Source organism: Amblyomma mixtum, chromosome 10 (assembly GCF_055824585.1).
Source record: "Amblyomma mixtum isolate Tamu chromosome 10, ASM5582458v1, whole genome shotgun sequence".
NCBI lineage: Eukaryota > Metazoa > Arthropoda > Arachnida > Ixodida > Ixodidae > Amblyomma > Amblyomma mixtum.
Genome location: NC_143021.1, coordinates 66,747,967 through 66,770,779, shown reverse-complemented (window position 1 = coordinate 66,770,779; position 22,813 = coordinate 66,747,967). Strand labels below are relative to the sequence as shown.

General features: G+C 46.4%; 1 protein-coding gene across 2 annotated transcripts in view; it reads left to right on the top strand.

Annotated features, from left to right (window-relative positions):
* The window catches only part of LOC149326012 (TBC1 domain family member 13), a 94,121-nt gene that overhangs the window by 35,926 nt on the left and 35,382 nt on the right, over nucleotides 1-22,813 (top strand). For both annotated transcript variants that reach the window (XM_089562469.1, XM_089562468.1), the window contains 3 exons: nucleotides 5,860-5,941; nucleotides 12,288-12,527; nucleotides 19,512-19,649. In XM_089562469.1, the coding sequence (XP_089418595.1) occupies nucleotides 5,888-5,941; nucleotides 12,288-12,527; nucleotides 19,512-19,649 (432 nt within the window). In that variant the 5' untranslated portion in view covers nucleotides 5,860-5,887. The remainder of the gene's footprint in view (nucleotides 1-5,859; nucleotides 5,942-12,287; nucleotides 12,528-19,511; nucleotides 19,650-22,813) is intronic.

Genomic DNA, 22,813 nt, shown 5'->3' with positions numbered 1-22,813 from the left:
GAAGGCAGTAGCATGCGTCATTTGTTTTTGTGCGCACCTATATCTCTTAATGCTTTAGCTAATCTACTCTGCTACCTTGCTTTTCTGATAGTTCTGCGCAATATACGTTTACTTGGAAAGCCAGCGTCTAGTTTCAGGTAGGAGTATTTAATTTTGATTAGTATATTGCCGTGAACCCTTGTACTGTTTGTTCGTTCATTCTGCAAAGTTGCCGGCACGCTGCTTTATCACTTTGTTTGTGATGCTAGGAGCGATCGGATTTATCTCGTTTGATTGCATCCATGTGGAGCTGCTTCTATCTTGTTCCAGAATGTTCTAGTAACTTTGAATGCTTCATCTCGAATGTTCGCTGTCAGCTTTAAATTTAGCACGGCCGAGAGCAGCGGGCACTCTGGTCAATGACTGCCGAGCACGCCAGTTGCTGTGCCGCCGCCGAGTCATTCAGTTCTTTGCGGGCGCAAGTCAGTCCAAATAAAGAGTTTCGTTTCCAAGCCATTCTCGCGGTTTGCTGTTCACTGGACTGCGGTGGAGGTGCTGACCTGCTATCCTGTTATGCCTTCAATGATGGAACCTGGTGCACAGCCAACACCCGTTGTGCTTCGCCAGCCCCGTGAGCCACCGATTTTCCATGGAGAACCACACGAAGATGTTGAAGACTGGCTGGACATGTACGACCGTGTGGCAGCGCTGGACGCCTGGGACGACAGCACTAAGCTTTGAAACGTTTATTTTGCATTGGATAGCCCTGCCAGAACGTGGTTTGAAAGCCATGAACCTTCCCTTATGACCTGGGTGACCTTCAAGAAGCAGCTACTGGGTACATCCACTAGCGTCATACGGAAAGAAAGAGCGGAGGTCCTGCTGCAGTCATGAATTAAACACCCAAATGAGACCGTGACTGCATATGTGGAAGAAATGAAACGTTTTTTTCAGGCGTGCGAACCCTGACATGAATGAAGAAAAGAAGCTGTCCTTCCTGATGTGCAGCATAAAGGAGCAACTGTTCGCCGGCCTGATCCAGAATCCTCCAAAAACCGTCGCCGAGTTCTTAGTGGAAGCTTCTATCATTGAAAAGACCCTTGACGCCCGGACCTGTCATTACAACTGACCCTTCAAATGCTGACGGCAAGCAAGGCACAGAAAGACGAAAACAGACAGAAAAGCGCTTTGTCCGTCTGTGTTTTCGTCTTTCTGTGCCTTGTAGCGCAATTTGATCACTATGAAGCACCAAGCCCCCGCTCTTGCATTGTTAACTTTGTAACCTTATAGCTACGCCCTGCTTTTGAGCCACCAATCCTTCAATCGCTTTTTGCTAACTTTTACCGCAGATTCAGTCACTGTACCTTTGTAATATCTATCTTAGGGCCTCAGGAAGAGTCACCATGCCTGCATCGACATCCGGATGGATACTCCAACATTTTAGTGTAAGATGTTCAGTTGTTTCTGCAGATTTACCAGACACTGCACATGTGTCATCTTCCTGGTTAAATTTCTTTTGTAGCTTCGCGTTCTCAGATGCCCTGATCTAGCTTCAAAGAGTAGGCCGCTGCCTCTTTGGTTATCATAGAACGATTACAGAACGTATGACAGAACGAACAGGCCGTATTACAGAACAATCAGATTGCAAGCTTGTCAGAAACTGATCAATTACCCTGCCTCTATTGGTCGGCCATGGCCGGTGGCCATATTCAGGGTCCATGCGGGTCCTTGAAAACCTTGAAAACCCTTGAATTTGGAAGAAGTGTTTTCAAGGGCCTTGAGAGTCGGGGAATTTTCGTGGGGTCCTTGAAAACCCTTCAATTCTGGTGTGGTGAGACGGCCGTGGAAAAACGGCAGTATCCTTTAAATTTTCTTTTCACAAATTATCTTGTTGGAGATAACTTTACTGGAACTCTACCTCTGTGGCTTTGATCGCCGTCCTTTCGGCAAGAGCTCTGTGTAAGCGCAGAGGAAGCCCCACTGTCTCTGCCCGACGCTGCACATGGCTAGCGTCACCCCATGACCTGCCCCAAGAGCAAGGTTTGAGCGCGAAGCGGAAAAGAGACAGTGCGAATGCGGTTTGGGTACAGAACCTGGTGCGCCGTGCGCATAGGGAGCCTACACAGTTGCGACACAAGCAGTTCACCGGCACATAGCAAGCACGTGTACGTCGCTCCGCTAACGCAACGCAGGATTCTCCTAAAGCCATTCTGTAAAATTTTCTGTCTACCATAGGAAAAGCGAAGTTATAGGGGCTTCAGCATAGCCCACAGCTGTGCCGCCATGCAGGAAATTTTCTTTCACGCGTGCAACAGTGATTGAGCACTGCTTGGCTCGCTATACGTACATAAAGTTTGCTCCAGAAAAGTTGAAACAGTTTTGTTATTAGAATGATTTCGAGCAAAGACTGAGCATGCTGGCTCAGGTACCAATCTTTTCGCAATGATATCGCGTGCAGGCACGTCTGGTGACAGACTGCGCTGCTGCTTGGCCGCCGTAGTCGTTGTTAGGCCTAGCGTGCAGAGGCAGATTTTTTGCAGTCTCTTCGCAGCTGCTAATTCATAACTTACACTTCAGCATAGTAAAAATTAATTGCTTCTGCGTTTTGATAGGTGTGTAACACTCCTGTCACACGACGAAATTTAATGTCCTTTTCAAGGAGTGACATCGCGTTTATAGCGTAGAGATGAGTTGCGTAAAAGGAATAATCACATGAAAGAAGACAGGATGAGCGCAACGAATCAACTTGCCCCACAACGCATCTTGGTGAATTGCATTTCTAGTACATTGGGCTCTTAACTTTGTGTTGTGCTCGTCCCGTCTTCTTTCATGTGATTGTTCCTTTTGTGCAACCCATCTTTGTGCTACAGTGAACCAACTTGCCCAACAACTCAGCTTGCTGAATTGCATCGCATTTAGCCATTCGCTCAGCATCACACGATTAACTTCACCGACATTGGCTGCGAAAGCACTTCCCGCGTAGTGAGTTCGGCAGACTCACTCCACTTGACTGAAACAGTGTACACGTTGTACACGTGAATAGTAAGCATTCCTGTGCACCGAAAATTCCTGTACTATGCTGGCATGATCTTACTTTGGGGGAATGGTTTGGAGCAGTGCTTGCATCGTCTAGCCAGCGTAGGTGTGGAGTACGCTGTCCGCACTACATTTAGTCCGCTTAATCCTCATGGGATGCAAGCGAACCAGTCCATGTCTCCCTTCTTGAGGCAGGTCAGCGCCGAGGGCGTGAGCATGTGCCTAGAAAATGAGAGCACAGTACCTAATATATCATCACATAGTTTGTGTCTTTGCCCAAGGAGACGTGGAATATATGCACAGCAGCTTCGCCTTGCAAAAATCTAGCAAAAACGCATACGTAGTATGCTCCTGGAAGAAATATATTTTGAATGGCAAGCCTGCTCGAAAGAGAAGCGTATAGCCTGCAAGCCTTGACTATCTGATTGCAAAGTGCTATTGAAAAGCCAAGATAGGACAGAACGTGAGCTTGTGGAAGCCTTCTGTATCAAGAAGCGAGGTGATAGTTGACATGTCAGTTGTTCTTCGCCACAGTGAAATGCCGTTTCTTGATGCATATCTGTGAGAGGTGAATGTCTGTGATTCAGAGCATGGATAAGGGCAAAGGCTATGCAAACGTTCTTCCCTGAATAAATCCGGTTGAAAGTGCAGCGCTCATCCTGTTCCTTTACCCGTCCATGTCCCCGTTTTGCGCTCTCATGTCTTTCACGAATACGCACCAACAAGCCCAGCTTCAAGTACTTCTCAGCACTTCTCTTCCCAGTGTGGCACCACGTCGCCACAGTGACATTCACGAGGCGACTGAAGTGTACCAGCTGGATGTGGTGCCGTCTGTGGTGCCCGTCTCATAACCAGAGTTATAGCTTCTGCCGGGCACCACTGCACGTGCGCAGTGCTGTTAAGCTATTAGGCAAGTGTGACACAATTAAAATGAGGCCTGTCAGCGTGGTGCTGGGCAAACGCATACAAAACCATGTAAGAAAATCACAAACGGGGATTATGTGGCTGTGTGCCGGTCCCCTGTTTTAATTCAATCTGCGTTTCTTTCACGTAGCGTTTGCTGATTAGACGCATTTTATGCAAAATCTGAACATTTTAAGCAGTATAACACTCGTCCATTGCAGAGGGCACGTTTTCTTCAGCAGAAAACCCACCGCAAACTTGGAACAGAACTGACGCCACATACGTTTCCACGAGCGCAGCCGGTTCCCGATTGCGGTGCCGCTACCTGTAGGTTGATCCCGCGGCGGTGCCCTGCTTGTAGTCTTCTACACAGCACCAGTCTGGTGGTTCTGACCCTCATCTCTTGCCTGTCTGCAGCTGGCCTAGTGCGAGCGCTTCATCCTGCGGTACTGCCGCTCATCATCGTCTTCTTCAGCAAGAGTTGTCATCGTTCTTATTGGTCAGATTCTTCATGGGCCATAAGTTTTTTTTTGCACAAAAAGACGACACATAAACAAGACAGCACGAGTGCTCGTACTGTGGTATTGTCTATGTGTCGTCTTTTTGCGCAAAAAACTTATAGTGAATGAAGTCGTCCTCTGCGCAGCAGAAGTCCGTGCTTTTGCACTGATTGAAATGTAGTGAACTGTATCTGTAGTTTTTGCAGTTTTTACCGGTGAGTCACACGCATACACACTCATACACATACGGCCATCACCGAAGCTTTTTATTGTTGTTGCATGGATTGTCAGTGACCTCCCGACTCTCCCCATGCCTTGCCTGACCGCTTCGAATTTAGCGATATCATACGGTCTCACGTCACCGTCACGGAGTAATTCTTCCTCCCCCACACCAAAATTCTGAAAGGCACTCACACCAAGAAAGGGAAACCAGTCTGGAGCTAGAACTTGCTCAGTATATACAGCTCCTGCGCTAAAATGCACTGTTCTCTGAGCAGTGACCACGCTGAACACGGTGGTTCTATGTGTATATCCATCTTGCAGCTTTGCCACACGGTTCGGTTAACACGGAAAGTTCACACGAAATTCCGGATTCATTCTTCACAGGCAAAAATCGTATAATAAATGGCGTGATCTGTGTCTTTTTTTAAGTCTGCTGAAGTATATCCCAAATGAACACAGCATCACAAACACAGCAGCAGCATCACAGCAAATTGTCTTTCTTAAGGCCTGAATATACTATTTAGGTGGAAAAATATTTTTTTTGAGGGGTTGCGTCATAAAACCCAATATAACTAACTTTTTGATGGGCCACTGCGGTGGCACAGTGGCTATGGTGCCCGGCTGCTGACCTGGAAGGTGCGGGTTCGATCCTGGCCGGGGCGACGATCACATTTTGATGGAGGCGAAATGCTAGAGGCCCGTGTGCAATGTTAGTTTACGCTAAAGGACCCCCAGGTAGTAGAAATTTTCCAGAGCCCTCCACTACGGCGTCCCTCATAGCCCAAGTCACTTAGGGAAAACTAAATGAAACCTCTTTGATGGAAACAAAAAATGGTGTGTCAAAGGTTTAAGACCTGGGAATCTGTAGTTGCATGTTAACTTGTGCTGCGGGTAGTTCTCCTCTGTCAGTCTGTGCTGCACTTTGGGTACCACAGACAAGGAAACTGAAAACTGAGTCAGTGGCTAGCTGCAGAACACACAAGGTCTGCAGTTTCTTTGTAGAAGGAAAGTTCAGATATTTCATCTTCTAACCTGAAAAGTTTTTTGTGTTAGAGTACACCACTGACCTGCAAATTACAAGATGTTTCATCTCTATGGAAGTTTTGTGCAAGTTTTATCACCATCATTGTGGTTGTGGGCATTAGTTGTGGAGAATTTAGGCCTTTCGTGCATTCTTGGGGGGGACGAAAAGTTCTCAATACGCTTTCCTTGCTTGCAGGAGCTTGTATGAGCAGTTTGTCGACGACATGATAGTTTCCAATCAAGAAGGTGGTACCAGCCCCACAGAGCCAGACGACCATGTAAGTGGGTGCCTATTTCCTCTATTTTTTAAAATTTATGATAGCATCTGCATACGTGACAACCCATAGGCTATTACAAGAGGCGAATGGCAGTAGGAAGCACTGTTGAGTGATTGAATGCAGCCATATCGTTCCTTGTTTGAACTCAACTGCCATTGAATCCTCAGTTTCAATGGCAGTTGTGTTCCGAATAACGTTTCCTTGGCCTTGTGAAACTGGATTTAAGGTAGTATTTACATTTAAATCGTGAACAAATGACATGATCGTATTCTGAAAAAAAGGCTGCCAGACATTTTTCTTTCCCTTCTAGAGATTGGAGAAGTGACAGGGATAGCTGTCACTTCTTTAACTGTCAGCTCTCTTTGTTCACAAATGTTGTACTCCAAACTGCTGGCTGTAGGTCATTTTGATTTATTTCTGATAAAGAACGGTTTTACTTGTTATCCACCCAGCACTCGTTGTCTCTTCCCCTGTCTTATGCTTAACATCTTGAGGTCTTTTTGTGTTGCTTGAGGCAGTACTACCCCAGCTCTTTGTTTTAAGTATATCAGTCGCGTACCATTCTTTGTCATGTATTAATAACTGCAGACAGTTTTGCACCAAAAACAGATAGTCTCGTTTGCTTCTTTGTTCTGCGTAGTGGCATCTAGTTTTTCAGGCACTGATTGAATCCGTTTATTTTCATTGAGAAATCATGGAGGGAGCAAACATATATATATTTTTCTTTCCCCCTCTGAGCACATTCCAAAGTAGGCTCAACTTCGGGATTGACTTTACACTGCCCTGCATATAAAGGAGCAGGCAGTAGCTAACCCTTTCAAATCCGTGTATCCTTCATGTACCAGAATTTTCTCTTGGGTTGCTTTCGAGAACCTTCACAATACTTTTTGTATGCTCGATAGTCGTTCCTGTATACCTTGAACAACAATCATGTTTTTGGTTGTTTCAGTACAGCTTTCAACGCAGTGGAACTTGAGCTTGCTAGTCTTTGCTCAGAGTGCTTTTTCTATATTTCCTTGCACACCAGCTGTCCAGAGCTTGTTCGACCAAACTATCTCTCAGGTCTTGTGGAGGGGTGCCGTCTTATGTGTGTTGCTGTCAGTAAAATGGAAGCTATTTTTTTTGTACCGCATTAATTCAGATTTTTGGGTAACTGTTGTGACGACCCCACATAATGCGCAGGTCCACACGGGACGGAGAGGCAAGAAGACACCGTATGGCTCAGTTTAAACAAAGTGATGTATTCAATAATTACACATTGTACATCAGAGGCTGGGGCGTCCGAGCTTACGTGGCGACGCCTTCATGGGGGCGATGGAGGGGCTCCGGAGTTGCGATCCGTCGGTGGCTGGCAGAAACCGCGCGCCGTCCGGCTTCGGCGCTGAAGGACCCTTTTTCGTGAACGATCTCGTCCTGAGCGTGCTCTTCGTCCGCACTGCCAGCTATATCTGCTCCGCCGGCCACGCCCGATCTCCTGTCTTCCAGGCTGGATTGTTTCCTTCTTCCTCCTTTCCACGGCGGCGCCTGCGGCACCCCCGACCTCCCTCGTTGGGATGTCGTTTGTCTCCCGCCGGCAGCTTTCTTCTCTTGTCGGGTTGTCAGCCTCCCCTGCCGACCTCCCTCGTTGGGATGTCGTTTGTCTCCTGCCGGCAGCTTTCTTCTCTTGTCGGGTTGTCAGCCTCCCCTGCCGACCTCCCTCGTTGGGATGTCGTTTGTCTCCCGTCGGCAGCTTTCTTCTCTTGTCGGGTTGTCAGCCTCTCCTGTGTCCTTGTACGGCCAGGCAGCCTAATAGGGCTGGCTTTCCCTCCCGCCGGCATCTTTGTACCATTGTACCCCTTCAGTGGCTTTGCTGCCGCTGGGGGCTCCGTCTACGCGGCGCCTAGGTGTTGCCTCTGAGACTTGAGACTGACTTTTGCTTGTCAGCAGTGCAGTCAGAAGAGTTCAGTAGCTTGCTGTGTTATCTTTTGTTGTAAATGATGGACATTACTATCAGTGCCGTGGTACGGCAAATCAAGGGCATTGCATGATCACTGGCACTGGCGAAACAAGTGAAAAATTCAGGGGGCACTTTGTTGAGCTAAAGTGCGGTGAGGCGAAAGCCTTAAGCGCGTTGTTGCTGCTTGTGTCACTGATGTGTGGTTAAGATTATAAGCTTCGCCTCTGAGAGTGGAGCGCGACAGCGTCTTGCAACGCTGCCAGGGAGTCCACAGAACGCCATCGCCCGTTCGGCTGTACGCCTTGCCCGATGGTAAATTGGTTTTTGAGGATAGGAAATGTATCCGTCTCGCATATCTCGGTGGACACCTGAACCTCGCCGTAACGGGAAGGGAGGAAGAAGGTAGTGAATGAAGACACCGTACTCACTAGACGCGCCTTTGTTCATTCCAATCCATCGAGCTGGCATGGCGGAGTGGTTAGAGTGCTCGTCTCGTACTCCGGAGACCCTGGTGTTATTCCCCAACTCGACCAATTTCCTACTCGGTTTTATTTATTTATCTGGTCTGACTAGAAATTAGGCTAATAAGTTAATTAACTACTTAACTAAACTCAGTCCCACTTACTTGGAGCATAACTATACCATCCCTTTAATTGGTTGCATGGTTACTAGCCAAAGTACAATGGGCCCCGTTTGAAATTCGCGCACTGTGACGTCACGACCAATTGAAAAGCGTGACATTTCTGTCGGCAACCCCTGCTTACAACAATGAGGCATTAAAGGCTTCCGCCTTAACAGGAGCTTTCGCTTTTTTCACTTTTCTTTCAGTCATAGGTTAAGCTAATAAAACTGCAAAACAGGCTGATTAAAATTATCTCTAATACTTCTTCCACTCACAGCCCTGACGCTTTGTTGAAACAGTTTCATTTAATAGCTTTATCAGACCTATACAAATATCGCCTTTGCAAAACATTCAGAAGCCAACAAAAACAGGTATTGAACTCGTTATCACACATTGCTTCTTTAAGACCTAACAGTCATTATTATTCAACGCGCCATCCTGAATTTTGGTTTGTGCCACGTTCACGGACCAATTACGCCGTTGAAATGTTGTGCACAGTCATTCCAAGTATGTTGAATTCTTTCAGGAAAAAGGGAATCATCATAGAGAATCTGTCATTAAAAGCACTAAATTGTTTGTTTCTGTCATGTATCTCTCCACATCCATAAAATTATGTAAATGCTCCAACATAACACATGTGGTGTGCAGTTGCTATTACCTGTGGTTTTTTTTTTTCATTGCAAACTTTGTTTTTATTTTCATTTATTTATTTTTTTTTACAATTTGACTATGGGCATTTGCTAATACCTATTTTTTTATTTTAACTGTTTTCTTTCTTTTTTATTGGTTGCAGTTGAACCATGTATTTGTTCGCCTCATTGACATGTATATTAGTTGCTGATGCTCTGCTCTTGTATAGGGGATGGGAGCCTAGTCAAGCTGCATTATAGCGGCTTTTTCTTAGTAGAACGTTAAGTTGGGCGAGTTGGTATAGGTTCATGGTATAGGAGTTGGTATAGGTTCCCATCTCCTCATGTATGTGTATTACATGAAAATAAATCAATTCAATTCAATAGGTTTTCCAATGCTCTCCGCGTCATGATGTCGGCTGTAGTGGGCGCCCCATGTAGAATGGACACTGAGGACAAATTGAAGTTGGCCTGTATGGATAGGGTACCGCATATTCTAATCACAAAGAGACCACTCTCGCTGAAAATGGAGCTTTTAAAGTTGGAAAAGACCAAAAAAAATGAAGTAAAGAAAAATGAAGTAAAGTTGTCACCGTCGCCGGCCAAATTTCCAAGTAAATTAGCGTGCACTAACACTGATTTTTGGGCGGTCCCAAGAGGCTACACTACACTTCTGTTCACTTCTGTTTGATTCGCCTGCACTACATGAACTGGTCCTCATGGTGCTGCACTTTGCCATTCGTTTCAGCGGTGCAGCATGACGCCTTGTGCATGATGCCATTCATTTTAATAAAATGCAGACTTCGTGCAGCTCTAGATCAGGTAAATTGGGCGCCTCCTCAATGGTCAGTGCCGGAATTCTGCAGCTGCCATTGAAGCAGACGATGGCTTATGTGACAAGGGCTTGTGTGTTGTGACAGTTGCATGTTGTGGTGGGTGAATGGGGATGGACGGACGGACGAATCTGGATGGATGTGGATGAATGAATGTGGATGGGTGGGGGATGGGTGGATGGATGAATGGGTGGATGGATGGATGGGTGGGTGGGTGGATGGGTGGATGGATGGGTTGGTGGGTTTGGGTTGGTGGGTTTGGGTGGATGGGTTTGGGTGGATGGATGGATGGATTGATGGATGAGCAGGCAAGCGGCGGGTGGGTGGACGAGCGAGCGAGCGACGAGTGGGCGGGTGGGTGGATGGATGAATGAATGTGGATGGATGGATGGTTGCGATACTCAGTAATGCGAAGTTTTAGTGCAGCTGTTGAGGTATTTGAACTATAGACAATTGCACACATAACATGCAGTGCCGAATGGTGGCGGTGGGGGATGTATTTTGCAGGAGCCACCAGAACGTGCCACAAACACTGCTCTTGCCATACCTTCCACCTTCACTTTCCTCCCCCTGATGTCTTCCCTCCTCTGCGTTGCTCCTCGTTTGCTCTCTTCCCTCCCGCCGTACCTCCATCTGTCGCTCTGCCCCTCATTTGCTCTGCCGGTTGTGCCGCTCAACCCAGGAACAGGCAGGCTATGCTCAGAAAAGCATTACGGGTGCTTGCTGAGGCATGAACTTCGGAGAAGAGCACTTGGATAACCTGTGCCGCCGTGCACTTGTAAACCGAGGCTCCTCAAAAACGAAACCACGTGGGCACGCAAAGCGCATAGCCACAAAGTGCTGAAACATTCTGAAAGGAAACTGGCTGCCTGTGGCGCCATCAAGTATAGGTTTTTTTGGGCTTCCAACTTTTAAGTTTTCTCTTTTCCGTTTTTTTTTTTTTTTTTTTTGTGTGATGAAATGCACTAGCAGTTGCGAAACAAGCCTGACTTTGATATTTAGACACGTAGACGTTTAACCTTCATGCACATTTGTCAGCCTTGGAGATTCATGGCTTTTAGGTGTTTTCGTCATCGTGCTTGTACTTGCAAAATTTGGCCTGTGGTGGCAATACCTGTATTCTGGTTCTTGCTCTTTCTACCTCAGAAGAGCTTTTTTTTTTTTTTCAGTAAGACATTAGGAGCTGGTATTCTGCTGATACGAGCTAACTTCTCTTCAGCGTCCCTTTCTGGGCAGAATGAGGAACTTAATCATTATGCAGCCAGCCACAGAGGAAGGTGACATAAACTCCCTTTTGTCATTAAACACAAGGATGTTGGAAGTTGGATTGTCAGTATAGGTTTCAAGTTTAGAAGCATCCAATAGAGCAAGTCTAAGTTGGGGAGCAAGACATCACTAATGCTTACTTGCAACTGAAGTTTAGATCGGGAATCCTCATGAAAACATGCTTCAAGAAAGCAAGACAAACACAGGAGTCATGTGTTATCCAAAACATCAACTTCCTTGAGTTGTGAAAACTTAAAACTCGAGGGCAAACTTTAGTTGAAAGTAAGCACTTGTGTCATCCCTGGCTCTTTATTTTATTTATTTATTTATTTATTTTCCCTCAAAGTTCCCTTTCGGGACATTACATGAGGGGTGGGGATAACACGGCAAAAAATATTATACATTAATACAAAATGGTCAAAAATTACATTGATGAATAGGCTTCCTCGATAGTGGTCTTGAAGAGTCGATGATTCATGATGATGGCCACTTCAGCAGAGAGGTCATTCCAGTCACGGGCAGCCTTTAAGAAAGACGATTGCTGGAATGTTGTGGTATGTGCACGTTCAGGGCAAACAACGTTCGGGTGGTTATGGCGGGAAATGTGATGCACATGTGGAATTAATCGTTTGGCTTCTGGAATGTTGTGAAAGAACTTGTGAAATAAGCAGCGATGTGCTGCTTTACGACGGGTGACTAGCGTAGGTAACTGCAATCATGATTTCAGCGCTGAGATGCTGGTATGGCAGGAGTAGTCAGATGAGACGAACCTGGTGGCACGATTCTGAACTGGCTCAATGGTATTAATTAGGTTAGTCTGATGGGGATCCCAGACAGAATTAGCATATTTAAGTTTAGGTCTTTTAGTCTTCTTCCTTGTCTTGTTTCTTAACCATGGGTATTTGAACCTGAAAAATGACAGTGCGAGAATAATTCGAGTGGCACTGAAAGAGCAAGACAGTGTACCAAAGCGGAGCAAGGTGCCAGCAGAAGTGAACTCTTCATCCCGAGTAGTCATCCCCAGTGGCCCGACTCTAAGGGTGGCGCTGTGTGTGTGCAGCCCCTGAGCATGAGCCCCAGCAGCCGGTGGCAGGCGTTCTTCCGGGACAACGAGGTGCTGCTGCAGATTGACAAGGACGTGAGGCGCCTCTGCCCCGACATGTGCTTCTTCCAGCGTCCCACCGAGCACCCCTGCAGCCGCATTGCCGCTGACCCCCAGGTGCAGGGGCTGCGCGAGCGGGTGCAGCGCAGCATGCTGCACGCGGCCAACGTCACTCGCTCCCGCCAGGGCATCACAAACGTGAGCTGGTCTTCTTTTTCTTCTTCTGTCACATGCACACTGCTTGAACAGGAGCAGTGAGAAATGTGCTTTCTCTAGGAGGCATGAACCACCACCGGTTGTCTGGGGCCGCATATTTGGCAAGAAAAAGGATGAGCACCATCCTGCCTGTTCTTACTGTTCTGTCCTGTGCTTGTTGGGCTGTGCACTGCACCAAAGAAAAGCAGAAAAATGCTGCTCATTGCCTTCTTCGTCACAAAGGTTGTTTGAGAGGACTTGGCTCTTGGATCAGCCATAAAATAGGCTGTGCTCCTCCACTAGCGCATCCGCATCTTTTTTTGTGCAGCACAGGAGATTCCCAGCCACTAGCCCCAGGGGAACACATTATTGCTCTGGTGATGATGCGAATCCGTCCAGCTTTCTTCATTGTTGGCGCATACATCAGAGATGAGCCTTCTGAGAAGTCTTGGTGTTGTTGGGAGTAAGCACATCGGGAAGGCCTTTGTAGTCGAGATAGAGGTCGGCTGTATGGGGTTTGGTCTGCGTGAGGCCTGCACCCAGCTAGCTAGTCTAAAAAGGTACACATAGCTTCCCCACATGTGGTGTACACAGAACACTGCAGCGGGTCTAGAGACTCGCTGGCACGACACAGTGGAGGCTCCAGACGGACGGTGTGCAAGGCGGGTTTGTCATTCTTCATCTCACAGGTCATCTGTGAAAGGTAGAGCTCTCTCATCCATTCAGGGCTAGGGAAGACCACAAATAGTCCCTCTAATATTTGAGCAGTGTTGTTGTGGTTATTTTTTAAAGAATCATTGCAGTATTGAAAAGGTAGTTTAGAGTGGTGTTTTGAAAGTACAGTGAGTGTTCCATTCACTGGTTAAGTTAGCAGAGAAAGTCCACACAAACACAGCACTGCAGAGGCCTGCTGTGAAGTAGTGCAGTGCCATTTGTAAACATGGCATCCGCCAAGTCGGCCATTCTCCTGCTCCCAGGAGCTGGAGACTGGTGCTCTTTCCTTACCAGAGATGGAGCCACTAGTCGTGGGGTGAGTGGGGCTGAGGAACATGTTTTGCAGCGCACGCCATTCTGATTGGCTGAGATTGCTGCAGCACTGCAAACAACTTGTGAGATGGAGTATGTTTACACTTTCTATAGTACGAGGGTGGCTGTCGAGGCAAACCAATGGTAGTCCCGTTCCCTGCTTGGCCAGCAGAGAGGAGGGACAAGGGGGAGGAGGAGGAGGGGGTGAGGGAGCAGTGTCCATACTCGAGACAGGTAAGCTGCCCTGATTGCATACCTGCCAACTCTCCCAAATTGTCCGGGAGCCCCCCAAATTTTGATTACATCTCCCAGTTGTACAGAAGCGACCTCAAATCTCCCGAAAAGTGGCCGCCACAGCCCAGCGTTTTTTTTCTAATTTTTCTTATTCTTTTTTGCACACTGTAGCTATAATCCTATAACGTCCTATAATATAACCATGCCGGAAAGCAGCACGGGAGCACTCAGTCACCAGCGTGCACATTGAATCGAGGTAGCGGCCGCCGGCACCGCCACGAACGCGAGCAACCAATGGGCACTGCCATATTGGATTTTCCTGATTGGATCATCTCAGGATGGCTCGCGGATTTAGCAAGCCAAGAAGAAGTAGTTGCAAGTATTTCGGAAATCGTACACGACTGAGTTTCCGTGCTTTATCAGTTTGCGAAAAGGTGACAAGTATGGATTCTGTACCACGTGCGCCTGTGATGTGAGCGTTTCGCACGGCGGCAAGAACGACATCAAGGTACACATTGCTTCTCAAAAGCATAAGAACTATGTTCGTGCTGCAGAAGTGCAGGGCACCATCGGCAGTTTCTTTCAAAACAACTGCTAAGACAGTGTGACCCGTGCAGAGTGCCTTTTCACGGAATTTCGTGTCGAACACAACCTGCCGCTAAGCGTGAGTGATCGTGCGGGACTGCTTTTTCGGAAAATGTTCCCGAAATGTGACGACGCAAAGTGCTACGTGCGAACGTACCAAAGCAAACCCCCCGCCATTGTGGCGGTCTCCCGAATTTTCATGTTGCTAGGTTGGCAGGCATGTGATTGGTGGCACTGTGTAGCCATGTTGGTGCGACAGCCGCATGTGAACAGGGAAAGGTGAGGATCCCCACAACTCTAAATAATGTTCCCATGAAGTAAACTGTGCCTAATATCTCTGTGAAGTGAGTGTGCCAAGAGTCATTCTGCAGAATCAATTTCTACAGCCTCTAGGGAATTGTTTAAAGAAAGTCTTTCAAAGGAAACAGGCGCACTTGGGGAGCACATCAGCGCTCCAAGTGCGCCAACAAGTGGCAGTCATGGGAAATTTGCTTCACCAATGTTCACAATCAGCGAATCCAGTATAGCCCTAGCGTAGTTGTCTCCAAACACCATGTATCCACAAGTTCTGGAAGAACGTTTGTTTGGCAGTAGTGAAGGGCCTAGAAATCCGTAGTGTGTAGTGTTTTTGAAGCTGCTTACAGGACAAATTCCTTAGGGTCCAATTTTGCTTTGGAGAATTGGAGAAAAATTGGTAATAAGAAGGTGAAAGCGTCTTGTTCAGATTTCCAAGGAATGCCGAGTACTTTAACAGGTGCCTCTTGCAGCATTTTTACGTTTCGCAGGTGGCTGCCCGCTTGGGCGACTCACAGGCCCATTTTGGTGTCTTTACGCTTACGTGCATACTCACTCGGTCTTCTTCCGCTTGTCGTCTTTAGTTCGTTTGCCTTCCCAGCACACTTACGGACTTGAGGGCCTGCTTGCATGAAGCAAGCGGTTGGTCCTGAGGAGAGGCGCACAGTTGGCTGCGTGGGTGGTCACTGGGCACCTCAGTCACGCTGTGAGGCATGTGGTGGTGGTGTCCACCTAATAATGTGTTGCACATAACATGTTATACGGCTGCCGTTGTACCCTCTGAATTGCTTATGCTAAATGGTTTGTACAAAGCTGTTACAGCTTTCGGTGTAAAATGTACAAAAAACTGCTCACATGGTAAAACTTTTTCGCATTGCCATCAAATGCTTTTTTGCGTAAAAGCTATTGGGAATATAGGAAGCAAAACTGCTTCATAATGGCAAGGGCCTTTGCAGCCTCTTTCACAGTGTGATGCAGTGAAGCCTCCTCACAGGTGGCGGTGTCACATGTGAGTAGACTGTGCCACACGAAAAGGCAACATATCCAGGAAAACTTTGCGTAGATGAACACAGGACGGCAGGGAGAGACGCGCACACACATGAGCTCATGTCTCTCCCTGCCGTCCTGTGCTATTCTGCGCAGAGTTTTCCTGGATATGTCGCTGCACCAACTGGCCCGACATTCTGCTCGTAAAAAGTCAACAGCACGGGGTGAGCACGCAAGAAGGATGCTTGAAGATTGAAGAAGCAGGCAGACAGAAGGGAGGGAAGTGTGCACTGGCACCCACCAGGGTGGCAAGTTGCCTTCGGAAAAGGAGACGAAAACACCAGCTGACTGGCTGATGTACCGCCGTTCCCCCCCCCCCACCCCCCCGGGTGCGCTGGGAACAGTGTACGTGCAATTGATGCTCGAGGACAGATTTCATTTTATTTCATTTATTTTCTCCTTAAGGGCCCGAGGGCATTACATAAGGGGGAGGCGAATTAACATGATGTATATTTCTTGAACGTGGAAAAAGGTGAAAAGAAAGATATAAAATACAACGAAGGCAAGCAAAAACAAAAGCAAGAAAAAAAGATACAGTAAAAATGCAGAAATACATCTAAGTGAAATAACAGCAAGCAAGCAAGCGCAAGAGAAACAAAAATTGCACTAAGGCGCAGAAATGCAAGTAAACGAAGTAACAAAAGAGTACAAAGGAGGCAGGATGGCTGAAGAAAGAATTCTCACTGAACTGGCCGTACCTCAACATAGAGCCCTGTCTAGAGCTTGTCCAAATTAACCAGTGCAAGCTGAGTAATTTACAAATTAATGAGCATCCTGCGCCATAGCCTTACATTTGTATTGGGCAGGACCACATCTGCAGTCCAAATTATCCAGGTTTCCGAATTAATAATAATAATAATAATGATAATCTTTAATCATGGCTACAGGTATGAAAAGGAGTCGAGGGAAAAAGCCACAAAGCTTGACAGGCCCTCGACCCCTGGTACACAGATATCGGCCAGCAGGGTTTTTCTTTTCACAGGGTTATTTCCTGGCACGGCCCAATGGGTGTACAAAAATAACATCGTGAGAAAAGAAAACAGGAATAGGTTTGGTTTATGGGGTTTAACATCCCAAAGCGACTCAGGCTACGAGTTGCTTTGGGAATAGATACACAGATGATAAAACCAAGAAAAAAAGGAGTGAAGAAGGAAAAAAATTATAAACGCATTTTGACATAATGTACAAAAAGGGCCTTAAAAGATCAACGTTGTTGTTTTGCAGTATAGTGAGGTGTTTTGGTAGTTGATAGGATAGTATTTATTGTCCATAATTTGTTCTCATGGTTTTGATATGCCATGGAAAAATATTGCGTGTGTCATACGTCTGATTATTTCTGGTTAATGAGGCCAAAGTTTGCATGCAGTTGTTGCAGATTATTTCGTACTTCCTTCTTAAAGCGCGATAATAACTGAAAGCTGTACAAGGAAAAGATTTTCAGTGCATTTAAAATTACGAAATAGTTGGCGGGGCTTTATTCTCTATTTAATTGGAATATGCATCCTATAGCCTTTTTTTTCAAGAATAAAGATTTTTTCAAGATTACCCAGGGACGTGGTACCCCAGACAAGGTGACAGACAGTATTGTAGCTGCGGACAGGATAATGAGTTATGTGGAAGTTTTCTAATATTGACTGGAAGAATAGTTCTGTGCCTGTACATTTGCCCCACTACTCGTGCAAGTTTCGGAAGAATGCTGTCAGTGTGACAATCCCATAACGTTTTCTCATGAAAGATGACACCAAGTGATTTGAAGCTACTTACAATTTTGATTGCATTAGAGTTGAGTACTAGAGTTTTCTGTATGATTACGATCTTATCTTTTGGACGAAATATAACGGCCTTGCTTTTATTATAATTGATTTTTTACGCATTATGAGCTGTCCAGACACTTAGACGGGAGAGTGTGTTGTTAGCCTTGTCTATTAGGTCATCACAGTCATGAGCTGAAAAAAATAGGCTGGTATCATCGGCATAGATGAAGAAAGCTACTTGGTTTTCTATGTTTACTATATCATTAATATAAAAATTAAAGAACATAGGTCCGAGTATGCTTCCTTGAGGCACGCCGCAACAAATTGGCCTTGTTTTTGAATCAAATCTATTTATGCGGACGTATTGTTGGCGATGAGAGAGGTACGATTGGAGGAGCTGTAGCGGGAGGGCTCTTATGCCATACAGTTCCAATTTCTGTAATAATACATTATGGTTCAAGAAATCAAAGGCTTTCGAAAAGTCAACAAATACCCCTAGTACAATTTTTTTGTCTTCAAAGATGCGCAAATTACAAGGATCAAATTACAAGGTTTTACTCTAGTTTGTCTGTAGTGTTCTCTCTGGGCTTCTTAAACGATGCCACATAGGTCAAATCTCTAGGTGTGCCTTCCATACTTTGGCAATGTGCAAAATTCAAACTGCACACAAAATTACTTCCTGTCACAAGACTGGGTTTCCAGCTGCTTTTTTATGATGCTTTGTTTCTTGGCCTTCCGGTGTAAAATGTTGTCCGGGGTGTTGAGAGCAGTGGTGATTGTGCGCTTGAGGTCTGTCAAAAATTCTGTTTTGAATATGCGCTAGCTGCCATCATTTAAAATTTCTTTAATCTCTGAGGATTGAAGCTAGATGCGCACGTTTGGTGCATTCACGTTGTGCTGGCTCTCTCTGGTTGATGCACACACTTGTCTTGTCAGCGCTTGCATATTCATGTTGCACATACTTGAGGCATGATGACACTTGCTGATGAAGCAGGTGATCCTTTGATGTGACTAGCGGAAACATCATGCTTGGTTGGACAGCACTTGTTTCTTGTTCATCAGAGGATGCTCAGTGCAGCGTAGCTTGGCTAAATACTGGTGTATCCTGCAAAAAATGTGGCTATACAGGACTGAAGGCATTGGCTTGTTTGCCATAACTTGTGGTGCATCCTGGTTGGCATTGAAATCGCTCTACTGCAGCTCTGCATCGCAAGGAACTTGTGGTCTTGAGGCCAGTGGCAGTGCCTGGAGCACGATATCGCAGAGAGTTAAAGAGAACTTTATTTCCCTTGCAGTCACAACCCCTCGTGTGTTGGTGAGGATTTGCTCATGAAGCTTGCAGAGCACTACTGCCGTCGTTCGATGAATGACTGATTGTCAACATGCAAAGCCTGGCAAGAGATCCTTGCTGTCAGCACGTCCTGCTGCCAGGGCGCGCCTTCAGCATTTCAGGGGCATTTGCCTAGCAGTCACAGGGAGGAGGCCCGCTTTATCTGAAGCAGCATCTCCTTTCAAGAAGATCTTCAGCTCCTCTGTGGCAGTGGGGCTGTTGTTTTCGTGCATCAGTTGATGAACTGCTCCCCAAAATTTGCTCCATCAGCACCGACCTGCAGAGGAAGAAGCAATCAATGGCTGCCTTCAGTAACCAGGCTTCAGCTCCAGAAGCTTGAGTTTGTGTGCCTTTCGTGAATGAGGTTGCCATTGGCAAATACCTGACAGATACCTGTCTCTGCTTCCTTCTTAAGCTCATTGTTGCCTCTTGTGAATGGAAAGTGTGACAGAAGAGCACCTGCCTCGTTGATGAGCCTGATATGCTCCACACGCTCAGCTTGACTGCAGTGTCATTATTGTAGATTGGCTGGCTCTGTGAAGGCCCAAGGTGTAAATCCACACTTGGTGGACTCAGTGGAGCCACTAATAGACTGGACTCTCGGGTGTGTGATTGGCAGTCTCGCCCAGGATCCCCTGCAGCCACTTCCCAGGTCATCTTTATTGGTGTGGAGGGGGATGAGGAGTGGGTGGATTACATGATTGCCCTGTCCCGCAGATATCGGCCTGTGTCCGAGCGCGGCCCCTGCATGAGCCCCTGGAGCAGCTGGGCGAAGGGCAGGAGGCCCACTGGGAGGTGGTGGAGCGCATTCTGTTCCTCTACGCCAAGCTGAACCCGGGGCTGGGATACGTTCAGGTGAGGGCTGCTCTTCTTCGGTCCTGCTGGGAAGCATGTGAAGAGGTACTTCCTGGTTTCAGAGCGTCTGCCAGCGTGCAGCTCTGCCCCAAGTGGGGTTGGCTGATAGCACAGCTGCAGCCCCCAGATGAATTGTCCAAAGATGGTCCAAAGAATCAGGCAGCCTGGCTGATGTGGCCTACTGGAAGTGAGATGAAATCGGCTTGAAAAAGTGAATAATTCTTTCTTGCACTATGTTTCGTTTACGAGCAACAATATTTCGCGTCTGTTTGGGCAGAATCATGCTTTTATTGCACATATTTAACAGTAATTTGCAATTTCTGCAACCGGTGGTTGGGGGTAGGCTGCTGGAGTCGTCGATTTAGTCGGACTCACTTTCAGGCTAATACCCCTGTCACGTGGCCTGTTTCATTGAGCATCGAGTTGAGAGCCTTCGAGAATCTCAATCGCTGTTGAACTCGAAGGAGTTGTGTCGCTGCTACATGGCCAATCTCAATGGCCATTGAAATGGTTCTCGTGTTTTACATCAAGCTTGTGTGGCGCCACAATCGCTACTTTCGATTTGCACACGTAACAAAAATATTTTTATAAATCTGAAAAAAAAAAAATGTTGAAACACACTTTTTTAGAGTCATAAGAGGTTTTTAGTTCATATTAAAGGCCAGCTGCATTGTCTTGAAAGACACTGCCTTTTTTATGTTTGCTGTCGCAGTTTTGTAACACTCTGGCGACATTGATGCCGCTGGAATTTTTTGTCTTTACGATGGAAAGTATAAAATTAATGCGCTCTAAACCACATCAACCACATCAGTACAATTTTTAATTTATTGTACAGACTAATCGGTTACTACTTGTGTTAAAGTTTGAGAGAATAATGTTTGTTTATGCTTTTGTACCGTGAACTTATCGCGCACGAGTGCGCGTGTTGGCACCGCTCGAAGCAAAGTTAGCAACCTTGGGCAACGCTCGAAGGCCCTTGAAATCTCGATTGAGTTCCGCACTGCTCAGTTGACTGCCCGTGTGACAGGGGTATAAAGTACTTAGCATCGTTTCACCATCTATGAGGTTCATGCACATCTAAAACCTGTTGCCCACTTCAGTGAAGTTATGGAACATGGTGTCAGCTAGAATGTTTATTCCTTTCTTGTACAGGTCACTAAGTCCTTGCTACTGTCTGCAGTGGGAGATGTGGCAGTCTGCCTCTGCGTTATCAGTAATGCTTTCATTAGTACAAAATTCAGCATTCCTGAAAAAATTGCCGATGGTTGAACTACTTTTGTGGCATTCGCCAGCTGCAAAAAGGTGGCCTTCTTGTCAACACAGGGGAGGCCTTCTTGTACTTGGTAGGAAGACAGCGCAAAAAACGACAACCACAGGGGAAGACAAGACACAAAAGAACGCTACTATCAACTGATATATTTTGTCATTAAGTCGCATTGCGGCGCCAGCTATGTTAGACTAACAGATAAGAAAGGTTTAATCACCTCTTCAGCTGTAAATGTAGCTATTGTCAGAGACAGATTGCGAAAACGAAAAAGAAAAAGAAGAAAGAACCGCGCATGACATACGACCAGGGAAGGAAGTAAAATCTGTTACAAAGATTGTTATAAAAATTCTCCCAAAAAACCGCGCTCCGCTGAGTACAGGCTTATAGATGGATCGCTAATGCAGTGGTCCGCCTTCTTGTCGATATGGAAAGCTTCAAGCAAAAGTCTTGCTTTTGTGGAAAAACTCCTGCCCAGAATAGCTACATTTGTAGCTGAAGAGGTGATTAAACCTTTCTTATCTGTTAGTCTAACATAGCTGGCGCTGCGAAATGTGACATGTGATGTGACGGTCCGGTTATATATATGTGGCTTGATGACTAATAAATCAGTTGATAGTAGTGTTCCTTTGTGTCTTGTCCTCCCCTGTAGTTGTCGTTTTTTGCGCTGTCTTCCCACCAAGTATGAATTACCAACTAACCCAGCACCATGTTTTATTGAAGTACAAAGGACTGTGTTCTTCACAAGACAGGCCCAGTAATGGACCTTGAGGTTCTTAATCACTAGTATAGCTGTGGTCAGTAGTAAAAATTCAAGCCAAATGGTTGTGCTGTGGCAACAAAATTAACAGCGTGTTTTCTCGCCACTTCAAAATTCTGACCAGGTGATGCAAATATGTATACTTCTTGAACAGTGAATGTGATCTAATGCCTGTGAATTTTTTTTATTGTGAAAGCAATATTGCTAGCACTTTTCTGCCGTCGGCGGAGGTTGTTCCTTCGCTGTCACGTGGCACGACCACGTGACAGCGTGACGCCACGACCAGAGGAGAGCAGGGGCCCCAACTCGTCTCTTCGGCCGTAGTCGTTCCTTCGCTCGGCGCGGCGGCTACCACGTGACGGCCTCCTCGGCCCGCCGCGTGAGGGCGCTCGCTAGGAGAGCATACACGGGGCGCCGCAGGCGTGCTCTGCTTAGTCATGTCTGAGGAGTTGTACAAGGCGTCGCTAAGCAAGGCACCTATGCCGCAGAATGGCTCTCTCTTTCTTTCAGTCGCAACAACAAGGCATCGCGCCGAACGGGTGGTGGCGTTCCTCCCTTCCTTTATGGTGCGGTTAGGGTGTCCACCGAGATGACAGAGAATTACTGTGCCATTTCCTTTCCTCAAAAAGCCGGTAGCCACGCGTGACCTGTAGACGCGGCGCACTGCTTTCCTTCAGTTGGAGGCGCTGCGCGCTTTCGCAACCTACCAGGCTTAACCAAAGCTAAGCCCCCGCCAATTTTTTTTCAACAAATGCCCATGTTTATTTACAGAATGAATAATATACATAAAAACCTATTGTACCACACAAATATTTTGGGTTTTTTGGCTGATAAAGTGGAATTTTCCTGTCAGAGTCTAGCACAGATCAGTCACTTGCCCCTAGTGCTGATTGGCCACATAGATGGCTTAGTGCACAACTCCAGTCTGGTTGGTTAGTGTGCAGTGTGCAATTCATTTATTTTATTTATTTATTTTATTTATGAATACTGCAATCCCACAAGGGATTTTAGCAGGGTGGGTATATGAATACAAGAGAAGGAAAATTACAAGTACAAGTGTCAGTCTCTGGCGAAAGCTCAGAGATAAAAGTCACAATAATGAAGAACCGCTCATCGGCAATAAACAGAAAATAATACGGA